Raw genomic sequence first — 14,857 nt, forward strand, 5'->3', positions numbered from 1 at the left:
ACCAGAGCAATTAACCAGATAATTGCTCTAATGTGAACCTGGCCTTAATCAGTATGTTTAGGTTCATAGTAGCAATTAACCAAATATTAAACATACTTTAAAGAGCAGCACTTAAAAGTGCTACAGGAAGAGTTAAGGAAAAACTTACAATTTTTTTTCTCAGACAGCCATACTTTTCTCACCAAGAAGCAGAAAAAAAGCTGTAACTGTCTCCTCTGCTTCTTTTCAATTAACACAAGGTATCATTACATATGAAAGGAAAGTGAAATTGCTGGTTCTTCATTTAGAAGTATTTCAAAGACCCTATTAAAAGGGCAAACCCAATGATTCAATATTAAAATCCGACTTATCATTCAAAAAGGGAGGCTATGGCTTTCAGACAAATAGCATGCAATACATAAAGCAAGCTCTATCTGAAGCCAGACAATGACATTAAATCCTCACCTTATTACATATCAACTTTATTCTGAAATAAATAAATCTGGAATAAAGAGGGCATTTGATCCAATTGCCTGGATTTCAGCCAGAGTTCAAGCCAAATTTAAAAAGCAGATTTATACATCCTACAAAAGCAGCATTTAGAATTCTCTCACCACGCAGGTATTAAATTACTTCTCTGAGCTGGGCCCTATGCGAGGTGCCAGGGGCTGAGATGGGGGTAGGGGGCCCAGGATTAAGACACAGGTCCTCCTTACCAGGAGAAAAACTCCTACACAAAACATTATGCAGCCACAAAATGATAGATGCCACCAGCCGAGTGACTGCTGCGGATTTGGCCAGACAGGAACATGACGCAGCTCTTCATTGTGACAGCCATTATTATTTCATCTTTTCTTTAAAGAAACTCACATTCACTTTGAAAGAAATTATCAGTAACGCAACTATAACTGTTACTGGAACAAGTTTGCTCTTCCAACTCCAGTAAGTGAGGAGTTATTTTATACTACCTTAAGTGAAATATTTTATCAGTTGGGGAGTAACACATGTAAAAACCTTCCGTTTTCATGAGGCAAAGGGCTCAAGCAGAAAGTACTCTGTCATTCTTCTTGTCTTCACATCTTCATGTCTTCTTTCTTAATTTCTGAAAGGACTGTCACACAGAAAATAACCCAGGCACATATGTGTTAGGTCTGCGATTTTTAATTATTACTAATCAAATTCCAGCAATTGCTCCTCTGGTTAAACATATGTATATCCATCTTCCAAAATATTTCTTTATGCCACAGTTCATAAAATATTTTAGGCTAAAGCAAATCCCTGGCACTAAATTAATAACTAATCACAGGAGATATTTATCATCTCAAGCCTTTTACAGGAAAATTGTCAGGTTTAATCACCTTTCTCATATTTTCACTATTTACTGGGCTTCATTTATCATACATTCAAAAATTTTGACAACAGCAAGTTATTTTAAGTACCATTTCTGGTTGTGGATTAAGAATAAGACAACTCCCAGGGGAACTGGAGAAGGAGGGATGTCCCTAAATTTGTCCAAACAAACAATAAGTCATTACAGTTTTCATCAATAAATGACGATTTTTCTTCACTGTTGCCCATTTTAAAACAGGTTTGAGGTTAGGAAACCTCCAAATCCATGAGTATACAACACTGCATTCATCATCATATAAAACATGTCCCATTCCTCCCATAATTCGATCATGAATTCTGATTTCATACCATGTAAGACATATTTTTAATCCCCCAAATGAAAAGATTAACATATGTTTACTCACATATATATTGCCTGAAAAACACAAAAGCAACAGCAGCAGAGTAGTATATCGAGAAAAGTTAAACATACGATTCTATAGAAGCTCTATTAATTATCATTTGTAGAAATGTTTACTTGTATATTACTGCTCAATAGGAACCAAAGACAAAGCAGAAATTTGAAATTACCATTCTATGTCAGATCTATCATAAAAATTCACATTATTTTTTTTTAAAGATTTTATTTATTTATTTGACAGAGAGAGATCACAAGTAGGCAGAGAGGCAGGCAGAGAGAGAGGAAGAAGCAGGCTCCCCGCTGAGCAGAGAGCCCGATGCGGGGCTTGATCCCAGGATCCTGGGATCATGACCTGAGCCGAAGGCAGAGGCTTTAACCCACTGAGCCACTCAGGTGCCCCAAAATTCACATTATTTTTAAAACAATATAATGTGAACATGGAGAACCAAAAAGACAAATTCATCCACATCAAATCCAGCTTCCAATCTTTCTCCAGAATTGGAGTTAAAAATCAAACCAAGCTGAGACTTATACATCTCATACAGATTTTTCTTTCAAGGGATTTTATTAGATTAAATACTCCAGAATATATATCAATTAATATTTCCTTAAAAATGTCACTTAGTTACCAGAAGTACTAAAAGAACCAATAGCCAATATTACTGTGTACCAAATAATGAAAAAGTTCCTTGAATTTGAATGCACTAAAAATTTCATCTAAGGATAGATGCACAAATCATTTTATCAGAGAAACTTTATGTTTTTCACAAAACTGTCATCAGCTATTTGAAAAACTACATATACTAGGGGAGACTATACCAATTAGTTATAGCAAATATACCTTACCAAAGGTACTGAAATCATCAGTAAAGCTAACTTCCTTCCTTTTAACTCAGTGACAACTTACTCAAAGTATACACCCAGTATTTTCTTTTACTCTGCAATGCTTAAGTATTTGCTACAACTGACAGGGAGCATTTACAGATAATAAAATATTTACAAAAATAAATCTGTGTCAGAAAGACAAATACCATATAATTTCACTCATAGATGGAATTTAAGAAACAAAAATGATGAACACAGGGGAAGGGAAGGAAATATAAAATAAAAGCAGAGAGAGAGGCAAACCATCAGAGAGTCTTAACTAGGGAACAAACTGGGGGTTGCTGGAGGGAAGGTGGGTAAGGGGATGGGGTAATTGGGTGATGGGCATTAAGGAGGGCATTTGTAATGAGCACTGGATGTTCTATGCAACTGATGAATCACTAAATTCTACCCCAGAAACTAATAACACACTATATCTTAACTAACTTGAATTTAAATTTAAAATTATAATTTAAAAAAATGTGTGCCATATGCTTAAATACCTATTCAAAATTCATTTGTGAAATTCTTTTCAACACCGACTATGAACCAGGTGTGGTACAAGACACAAAAATGGGCAAGACTTTCTACTTTACCTCAAGGAACGTAGTGAGAAATGAAGAGCATTTACAAATGGGATTGTTGGGGAAGAACTGCTTTTCATTACAAAATTAGCTCTTTCGAAAATCTACAACTCTATGTAAGATATCTAAAACTTGTCACCTCTCAGATATCCCATATAGAAGAGAGAAGGTAACATTCTAATGATGTTTAGAATGATCAAGCATAGTCTAATGCCCCAGGTAGGATGACCACATAATTTATCACCCAAACCAGGATACTTCGGAGCACAGAAGAGAACAGCACAGCACAAACACTAATCCTGACAGAATTTCAACATAACAGTAATGGACCAGAAATGACGTGAGCAAATCAAGACATTAAGTCATTCCAGGTCTGAGGCAGAATAAGGTACTGAGGGAACATGAGACCTCCGTGATTAGACCTCAGACTTTGTAGACATACTAAAATGGATTCCAGTCTTAATTCCACCAGTAACTACTTGTAAGTTACCTAACCTCTCTGAACCTTAATCTTGCATTTGGAAATGGGGTAAATTTCTTCCTCAGGGTTGTTGTAAAGACTAACTGAAAAAATGTCTATAAACACTTAGCACAATGTATAGCACATATTATAATAAATGATATAGCTTTTATTAGCTATCATTATTATCCTCAATCCAAAACAAAACAAAACAGAGAGAGAGAGAGAGAGAATGCTATACACTCTGAGTTTTCTAGCATTACAAGAACAAATTAGGGGTTGGTTGGTTGGTTGGTTTGGTTGTTTACTAAGCTCTATGCCCAACACAGTGCTCGAAGTCACAACCCCAAGATTGAGGGTCACATGCTCTAATGGCTGAGCCAGTCAGATGCTCCTAGAACCAATCATAATTTTAAAGAGTGGGTCCTTCTGTAGAAAGACACAGAAGACATATTTTTACAGATGGTTTGAGAACCTTAGTAGTAGTTAGTCTAATACCTGCTATTCTTCCAGGGATGGTCTTAGAAATGATTGTAAATATAAGAGAGTGTCAAAAAATATGCCAAGATTAAACAAGTGTCACTAGCCCAGAAAGACTCCATCCTGTCTCTATAATGCCCTCAGAGCTCAATAAAATATCTCTTATCCTTTTTGCAAAGATACAAATAAATATCATAGAAAGTATAAAATTATGCAGTAGATTACAAAAATAAGCTAGAGTTCAGTTTTACAAAAGCTCCAGCTGACCAGCCCAGCCATTTTATTAGGTACCAAAAGTATGAAGACAGACTGTTCCACGTTCCACACAGGCGGGGACAGAGCTCTATAAACACCAGCACAGAGGTGCTTCAAAAGTCAGTGTTATTTTTGCCACCTCTTGATTTCCAAGTTTTCAGACTTTTATATGAGAAAATTGTTCAAACTCCACAGTCAATATGCCAAGGTGAAAAGTATTCCTCTCCTCCAGACCACTTAACTTTAATAGAAAACAAAATATTCTCAAACTCAAATTCAACTATGCCTGCTGGATTTAATGGATAGGTTTGTCCCCCTTGGGCAATCTTTAAACCTCAGTCTCTAGGAGAATTAAGTAATATTAGGGGATTGAAATGAAATAAAATTCTAAGTCCACTGTGACATGACATTCACAGGAAGATGGCAGATTATCCGCCCAGTCCACGAACACTTATAAATACAATATATAGCATATGTTCACAAAACAATTCTTGGAAATAAAACACAATGGGCACTCAGCAAATAGTTTATATCACCAACACCTGCTCAAATCCTCTCTGAACTTTATTTCTAAATGTCACCGTTTTTTATTGAATCAATGGAAATTTGAAAGAAGAAACAGAATAAACATCCAGAGAAGATCAAGGGAGTTAGAAAAATCTTTATAGAAAGCCTCATTGAGTTTTCCATGAGCCAGGGCACTGTCAGTCTCCCGGAAAGGGGTGTGGAGTAATCTGTCATTCTACCACTTCAACCTAAGTACACCTAAAAGACTAGAAAGGATTATACACAGAAGAAGAAAAAGAGAAAGAATAGTGTTAAGATTTTTCTTAGTGCTATCAACAAAGAAGTCATGAGTTACTGGAATTAAGTTCATTTTAAAATAAATAATTTTAAATCACAGTCTTGAAGTTGGAGGGAATTTTATAAACCAGCTTAGCTCTCTTTGTAATTCAGGAGACTTTTTGATTAGCACTCTTATTTGAACACTAAGTGGAGAGGTGCATTTTGGATGGCAGTGGATGAAAATAAAGTTTTTAACTCATTTAAAGCTGAATTCTTTTTCTTGTTATAACTTCCACACATTGGCCAAAGTTCTGATGTCTAAAATAATGAAGAACTAACATAGGGAGACCAATTAACTATTATCTGTTGATATATTTGATCAGACTCGTTTTAAAGAGAACTACTTGTTTTGAAATAAGAAATATCTAAAAACAAAACAAAACAAACAAACAAACAAAAAAACCTCTACATTCTTGATTTTTGATTTTTGATAAAGGAGAGTTTAGTATGTAGACTGGGGATAGTCAGATGATACAGGAGAATGAATCATGCCCGGTAGGAATGGTGAAGGACCAGAGAGAACAGCCTATTCCTCATCCTGGAAAGAATGTCAGTCTAGTGTTGCTAGATCTGCAATTTCTCCAAGATCAAGCCCAACTTCAGAATCTTATGCAAACTATCCCAATTTTTAAAGTGTTGGCAACTGTTCAACTTTTTAAATACACTATAAGCCAAACAAAATGACTTCATGGATGGGATTCAGCCATAGCCCACCAGCTTGCAATTTCAATTGGCCTTATCGAAAAACTTTATTTTAAGAGAAAATATTTTAAGAGAATATATTATTCTAAACACCAGTATATATAAAGTGAAACGGCAGTGTATTATACATGCTATTTTATATTTGAAAGAAACTGGTCACAATAGTCTAAGATTTAAAATTCTCCAAATTTTAGAATGTCCACTGATACAAAGCTCCTTTAACATATATATAATATTCACACGGCAAAATTAACTCTTTAAAGAAAGTGTCCTTAGTTACTGATGTTCAACAAGCTCAATACATTCTTTTTTTTTTTTTTTAACTGCAAATTCAAAGAATAAATTGCTAGCTAGGGAAGTTCAACTACTTGGCAACATAACCTATTACAACATCCAGTCTGGTATTTGTTATGTTTTGTAATGTTAGCTGATGGATGCTAGAGAAATTTTCACTTCTCTTACATTATTATCCTGATTCATTAGCAAGCATGGTCAACAGTTAATGAATGGATGAAATATTTGATAATGAGTATATGGATCGTGTGATTGAACTTTTCTAATGACTAATATTAAATACTGAAAATGGGGAGACTAATTTCCTCTTTGATAGCCAATTAAAAATTTTTAAATAGTTTCTGTAAAGATCTGTTAGATTTCATTTAATTCTTCCTAGCAAAAAAGAACAAAAGAACCATTATATGGCTATCACTATAGATGCTAAGAACCATTCAGTTTTTCACATTATCAGCTTGTTACATCCAAAGCAGGCTGCTTTTGGACTCTGTGCCAAACATATAGAAATGGTGAAGACCAAATTGGATGTGAAATAACAAAAGATTTATATCAAATACAAATAAACATTTCAATAAATTTAGAGTCAGAGACAGTAGAAGAGATATAACAACCAGATGTTTAAATTTAAGTCACTGATAGAAATAATCAGTGTCCTCTTTTCATAAACCACTTGGATTTTATTTGTACTCAAAAGCAATGGTAAATGTCAAATGACTACTAGACCATCCTTCTGAATACAAGAAAATATCATGCTGTTTAACTCTGTAAACACAAAAAATGTTTTTAGAAAAACAAAGATAAAGAACAGCATGTCTTAGTCATACACATCAGTTGAAGAACCACAAAATGCTAAAAGATATCAAGAGCATAAGTCTAACATCCTTCAATTATTACATATTTTAAAATTTTGAACTTCAAAAGAAAGTTTACAGATAAGAACTTTTAAAGTCCAAGATATATCTTATATCTAAAGATCTATCAAAGTTTATCTTCGTGTAAGGAATCCTATTCAAACCAGCAGCATTAAACACAGATCCTTTTCATATTTGCAATGTATAAAATAACATCAAAAGTTTCAATTATATTTTTATTATGAAAGAAAATAAGTATATTACTTTTAAAATGACTAAGAATTTTACATAAATGTTAGTTATGTGTGATTCCCAACTATGAAATTGAACATTGACACATCAACCACCATTTGCTTTTTCTTCTTTGTCATCACCTGGTTTTTAAAGCAGCAACGATGGAAAAATACATCCGTTGGCAAAGCTGTAGAAAAGTCATACAGATGGTCTACATTTAATAGGAATATTATGACCTTCCACTAAACAAAAAGATGCTGAAAGGATTAAATGATAACACATGTAAAGTGCCTATCGATTACCTGGGCAATAAAGGTTACTTTCTTCCTCTCTATCCTTACAAGGCCCACTATTATCTCACTCATTAAGTCTTATGTCACCTCAAGAGAGCACCTTTGAGAACAGGAAGGACTCACTGCCTTAGAGTTTGACACAGTACCATGTATTTAGTAGGGGGTTAATAAATGCTCCCTGATTTACTAGAGGATAAGAATAATGAACATGTAAAACATGTTAATTGATAGGCTAAATGCATTAGTGCATCCCAGTGCCCTCTATATGAAAGGTGACTAACCCATCTCAGCTAAGTGCTGAAATTATAATTAAGTCTGATGGGAAGTCCTAGATTTATACCAATATAATTACAAATATTACTTAGCTTACTGATAGAGTATGGCAAGAACAATGAGATGAGTAATTTAGATGATACTGCAAAGTGGGTTTTAATGTTTGAAACTTCTATTACAGTACACAGGATAAGTGCAAGTAGTGTAATTAAAACCTAAAAGAGTCTGATTTTTAAAACTCTACCGCTCAGCCTCATTAAAATGCATGTTTTCTCAATTAATCCAAACTTTTCCATTAAAAACATAAAAACACACTTTCACTCCTTGCAAATAAATCTCTACAGTATATATATTTAGGATCAAATATCAAATAACCATCACAGTTAAGTAGGAAAAAATTATTGAAATAGCAAGAGCTTTGAATACATAGAGCGTAACAAAAGGAAGGAAAGGCAAAGTGAGGGCTGCCCACGTTCTCATTTGTAAATACTCACTTATGACTAAGCATTTGAAGAGCTAGAAGATTAGAAATCCCTATCTCTATGTAAATGATATAAACCTAAGCAAAATGTTTATTTCTTAAAAGAAAACCCTTCTAATCATATATGGATTGCTTCTTATTTAACCTTGTATTCTTTAATTACTTATTTTTCTACAAGTTCACAGAAAACTGTTGTGTAATAAGAGGCAATCATATTCATTATCATTTTGTTTCAGAAACAGTTTTTTCCTTTTAATTCAATATATTACTAAGCAGTTAATCTCAATATTAAACTAATGCAAAACACCACAGGATAATGTTTATTTATGTACTTTATCTTATTAGATGCTATGAAAAATATTAAAAGATTATTTCAAGTTGTCATATAATCGACTGTAGAAGAATGCTGATTATAGGGAAGAATTTTATTTTTTAAAATTTTTATCAGTTCTCTATAGATTTTGTAGATGTAGTTCATATGACTATTACTCAAAACCAATAAACACCTTTTATAAATGATGACCACGTGACTAGATTAGAAAGTTTTACTAAGAAAGAGTCAAGTCAAAGGCTATCATATAATCATAAGGGTCATGCGGAGTAAGTTAAGAAAATGTCAGTAGAACTTAACCATAATTGAAGAAAATGGAGTCCATGTAACTTTCATTTTAAGTACAAAAGGAAATTAAGAAAGGAGGGAGAAAGTATTTTAAATTTAAAGCATCATATGACACAAACTTAATAAATCATTGCTCCTATTTATGAAAAAGTTTTAAAATCTAAATGGGTTCTAATTTTAGCTAAAACAGTACTTTCTATTTCAAAAGCAAAATATTTTAGGAGCTTGAGTTCAAAAAAACACATTTTTCCCTAAAAGTCACTGGGCAAGCATCTTATCTCATGTTCAGAACCCACCTCCATTAATCAAAAGTAATGGAACAGTGCTACTCTGTGCTCATTTTCATTGAAAGAAGTCTATTCTCAAGGGTTCTTTCATCTTTTTTTCTTTCATGCAATATTTCAAAGAAAAATGGGTGTATCACTGTTTATAAGAAGAGAACTACACATTTTACACATTTTTACATTATATGTTAAACTCTCCATCACGTGACTTCCATTTTCAAAACAAACCACATTAATACAAAGAACAAAATATCATCCTTTAGAAAGGATCTTAATGCATCATGTTTGAAATAGTTTTTCAGAATCATCTCCCTGGACAAATGGATAGCAAATCAACCACAAAGTTGCAAAAATATTAAAGTCACAAATATGCAACATACCTGGATGGGTGGCAAAGAAAAATTCGACGCTATTGTTATTATTGTTCAGGCAAACATTTGAATCAAAGCACATAAAACCTTGTCAAAAATATGAACAATGGATGGATGAAAAGTATACAGCTAGATGGTTTTCAGATCTTAAACATATCTATTTTAAAAGGCATGGCTACATTAAATTTTCCTTAAAATTGACATGCCTTATCATAATGATAATTAGTATTTGTCAATGGAACACACATTTCCCTCTAGAAAAATGTTTATAAGATGTTATAATGGTTACCTGTCATTTATGATCCAGTTCAGACAGAGATTGAGAGAGCTAAGATTTTTGCACCTCTTGACAATTTCCATCACGGTTTCATTATCCAGTTCAGTGATATGACGTAGGTCCAAGCTGGAAAGATTTCGTAGCTAATGAAATAAATAAAATGAAAGATGAGAAAGATAAATGCTACATTCATTCTCAAAAATTATATGGATTACTACAAAGTAGAGTATCACCATATAATATTCAAAATAGATGATAGTCCATGCAAACTCATTCATATAATATTTTACATACTAAATTGGAAATGAATGCAGACACCTATGGTAAATATATGAATGGCAATAAATATTAAAATCAAACAGATTTTATTTAATGGATTTTTATTTAACAGATGTTTCATGAAAGTCAGAAGTTAGCAACCTCATAGGTGGGGGAGCTGTTAAACATATTACATTAAGTACCTACATTTGATAAGATTATGCTAACATTGTTTGAGAGGGAGGAGCAAGGTGGTGGAGGAGCAGGAGACTACAATACTATCAGGGCCCAGGAATTCAACTAGATAGTAACCGAACCATCCTGAACACCTACAAACTCAACAGGAGATAGAAGAGAAGAAGAGCAGCAATTCCAGGAACAGAAAATAACTACTTTCTGAAAGGTAGAACATGTGGAGAAGTGAATCCAAAGCGATGGGAAGATAGACCGCGGGGGGAAGGGCTGGCTCCTGGCAAGTGAAAGAGCAGTGAAGCACAAAATTGGAACTTTTAGAAGTCGGCTCCACTGAGGGTCGTCACTCCAGAGACCAAGCAGGGGGTGGAGCCCTAGACAGTGTGGTCTCTGAACCCACAGGGACACAAAAGGACCAGGGATGTCTGAATGTGGCAGAGCTCCCAGGTATTGGAGCAGGGAAGCCGGCTGCAGAGACAGAGCTGAGGAGTGGGGTTTCAACTCAGGTTACTACCTTAAACCATGATCCAAGGCACAGTCGGGCCACTGCTTTATGAGCAGGGACTCCACAAGTGGCAAATCTGGAGAGACCCCATCCTTCCTCCTCTAGGAGGAACAGTGAAGGAGCATGTTGCAGGAATCTGCTGGGTTTGGAGACTCCAAACTTTGGGGAGAAGGGCCAGAAATAGAAACACTCAGTCACAAGCTGGGTTAGAATGACAGTGTGACCAGAGATAAGGGAGACAGGAGGGATCAACTGTTTTTCTCTGAGGATGCACTGAGGACTGGGACCCTGAGCTCTCAGCTCCTCTGGGCTGGACATTGGGAGGCTACCATTTTCATTCCTGTTGTACAAAGGTCAACGGAAAGCGTTCAGTGAATAAAAGCTCCCAAGACCAAAACCAAGCAGATTACGTAGCCTTGAACTGGAAAAGGCAGTGCAATTCTGCCTCAGATACTTGAGACATTTGAGAATCACTGCAACAGACCCTTCCCTGAGAAGATCAGCAAGAACATCCCACCAAGACATAGATCACTGATCAATGAAAACTGCAGAATTCCAGAGCTAAGACACGTAGAATTCATGGCTTTTTTCCCATGATTCTTAAGTCATTCAAAGTTAAATTTTTTAATTTTATTTTTTTCTTATTCTATTATTTTTAATTTTTCCTCTTTCCTATTTTAACAGTTTTTAACTATTCAATTTTATCAATATCTTTTTAAAAATCGTTTAAAATTTTCCTTGTTATAGTCTATTTTATCCCTTCATTATATTTAACCTTATTTTTTGTGTACATATAGGGTTTTTTTCTTTAAAAATTTGAGATACAATTTCTTCTAATAGATCAAAATATACTCTAAATTTAGTGCATGGCTTTGTTCTAGTTTCCAGCATGATCAAATTCTTTCCTCTTTTTTTTTTTCTTTTAATTTTCTTCAACCAACTTCGTATCTTATCAATTCCTCTTTTAGAATCTTTCTTAATTTTCATCTTTACAGTCATATTCCATCCCTTCATCAGGTTCACCTTTATTTTTGTATACATACAACTTTTTCTTTTTTTCAAAGTTTTGGGAGGTAGCTTCTTCTAACAGACCAAAATACACCCAAAATCAAGTGTGTGGCTCTCTTCTATTCACCAGTCTAATACACACACACACACACACACACACACATATATTTACATAATTTTTTTTTCTTTTCTTCACCCTTTCTTCTCCACCCAGTTTTGGTCTCTTTTGATTTGGTTAGTGTATATTTTGCTGGGGTTGTTTCTACCCTTTTAGTATTTTGTTCTCTCATTCGTCTTTTCTTATCAGGATAAGATGACAGGCGGAAAAACTCACCACAAAAAGAACAAGAGGCAATACCGTTGCCTGGGTACCTAATCAACATGGACATTAGTAATATGACAGAACTAGAGTTCAGAATGACAATTATCAAGGTGCTAGCTATGCTTTAAAAAATCATGGAAGATATTAGAGAATCCTTTTCTGGAGAAATAAAATCCCTTTCTGGAGGAATAAAAGAACTGAAATCTAACCAAGTTGAAATAAAAAAAGGTATTAATGAGGTGCAATCAAAAATGGAGGCTCTTACTGCTAGGATAAAGGAGGCAGAAGAGAGAATTAGTGATATAGAAGACCAAATGATGGAGAATAAAGAAGTTGAGCAAAAGAGAGACAAAAAACTACTGGACCATGAGGGGAGAATTCAAGAGATAAGTGATACTAAAGGACAAAACAATATTAGAATAATCGGGATCCCAGAAGAAGAAGAAAGAGAGATAGGGACAGAAGATATATTGGAGCAAATTATAGTAGAGAATTTCCTTCATATGGCAAAGCGAACAACCATCAAAATCCAGGAAGCACAGAAAACCACCCCCCCAAATCAATAAAAATAGGTCCATACCCTGTCATCTAATAGTAAAACTTACAAGTCTTAGTAACAAAGAGAAAATCCTGAAAGCAGCTTGGACAAGAGGTCTGTAACATACAATGGTAGAAATAGTAGGTTGGTGGCAGATCTATACAGAGACCTGGCAGGACAGAAAGGACTGGAATGATAATATTCAGAGCACTAAATGAGAAAAATATTCAGCCAAGAATACTATATCCAGTTAGGCTGTCACTGAAAATAGAAGGAGAGATAAAAAGCTTCCAGGACAAACAAAAATTAAAAGAATTTGCAACCAACAAACCAATCCTATAGGAAATATTGAAAGGGATCCCCTAAGCAAAGAGAGAGCTTAAAATTAACAGACCAAAAAGGAACAGAAACAATATACAGTAACAGTCATCTTACAGGCAATAAAATAGCATTAAATTCATATCCTTCAATAGTTATCCTGAATGTAAATGGGCTAAATGCCCCAATCAAAAGACACAGGGTATCAGAATGGATAAAAAGACAAGACCCATCCATATGCTGTCTATAAAAAACTCATTTTAGACCCAAAGACATTTCCAGATTGAGAGTGAGGAGGTGGAAAACAATTCACCATGCTAATGGACATCAAAAGAAAGCTGGGGTGGCAATCCTTATATCTGATCAATTAGGTTTTAAGCCAAAGACTACAATAAGAGATGAGGAAGGACACTATATCATACTTAAAGGGTCTGTCCAACAAGAAGAGCTAACAATTTTAAATAACTATGCCGCTAAAATGGGAGCAGCCAATTATATAAACCAATTAATAACAAAATCAAAGAAACACATCACCAATAATACGATAATAATAGGGGGCTTTAACGCCTCTCCTTACTGAAATGGACAGATCATCCAAGCAAAAGATCAACAAGGAAATATAGGCTTTAAATGACACACTGGACGCCATGGATATCACAGATATATTCAGAATATTCCTAGGCTTTAAATGACACACTGGACGCCATGGATATCACAGATATATTCAGAATATTCCATCCCAAAGCAACAGAATTCACATTCTTCTCTAATGCACAGGAAACATTAAACAAATAGATCTAAACAAATAGATCACATCCTAGGTCACATATCAGGCCTCAACTGCTACCAAAAAACTGGGATCATCCCTGCATAGTTTCAGACCACAGTGCTCTGAAACTAGAACTTGATCACAGAGGAAAGTTGGAAAGAACTCAAATACATGGAGGTTAAAGAGCATCCTACTACAGAATGAATGGGTCAACCAGGAAATTAAAGAAGCATTGAAAAAATTGCATGGAAACAAATGAAAATGAAAACACAACTGTTCAACTTCAGGACAAAGCAAAGGCAATCCTGAAAGGAAGGTATATAGCAATATAAGCATTTCTCAATAAATAAGAAAAGGCTCAAGTACACAACCTAACCCTACACCTAAAGGAGCTGGAGAAAGAACAGCAAAGAAAGCCTAAACCCAGCAGGAGAAGAGAAATAATAAACATCAGAGCAGAAATCAATGAAATAGAAACTAAAAGAACAGTAGAACAGATCAATGAAACTAGGAGCTGATTCTTTGAAAGAATTAATAAGACTGATAATGATAAACCCTTGGGCAGACTTACCAAAAAGAAAAGAGACAGGACCCAAATTAATAAAATCAGGAATGAAAGAGGAGAGATCACGACCAACACCAAAGAAATACAAACAATTATAAAAACATTATCAGCAAGATTATGCCAGAAAATTTGACAACCTGGAAGAAATGGATGCATTCCTGGAGTCATAAACAACCAATACTAAACCATGAAGAAACAAAACCTGAACAGACCCAGAACCAGTAAGAAGATTGAGGCAGTCATCAAAAATCTCCCAAAAAACAAGAACCCAGGGCCAGATAGCTTCCCAGGGGAATTCTATCAAACATTTAAAGAAGAATTAGCTCCTATTCTCCTGAAACTGTTTCAAAAAATAGAAATGGAAGGGAAACATCCAAACTTATTTGATGAAGCCCGCATTACCTTGATCCCCAAACCAGACAGAGAACCCATCAAAAAGGAGAATTACAGACCAATATCCTGGATGAACACAGATGCAAAAATTC

The 14,857-nt window shown here is 34.7% G+C and overlaps 1 protein-coding gene across 2 annotated transcripts in view; it reads right to left on the reverse strand.

The window, feature by feature from the left end:
* The window catches only part of FBXL17 (F-box and leucine rich repeat protein 17), a 508,942-nt gene that overhangs the window by 309,386 nt on the left and 184,699 nt on the right, over positions 1–14,857 (reverse strand). For both annotated transcript variants that reach the window (XM_059175615.1, XM_059175614.1), the window contains exon 6: positions 9,910–10,040. In XM_059175615.1, the coding sequence (XP_059031598.1) occupies positions 9,910–10,040 (131 nt within the window). The remainder of the gene's footprint in view (positions 1–9,909; positions 10,041–14,857) is intronic.

Source organism: Mustela lutreola, chromosome 5, assembly GCF_030435805.1.
Source record: "Mustela lutreola isolate mMusLut2 chromosome 5, mMusLut2.pri, whole genome shotgun sequence".
Lineage (NCBI taxonomy): Eukaryota > Metazoa > Chordata > Mammalia > Carnivora > Mustelidae > Mustela > Mustela lutreola.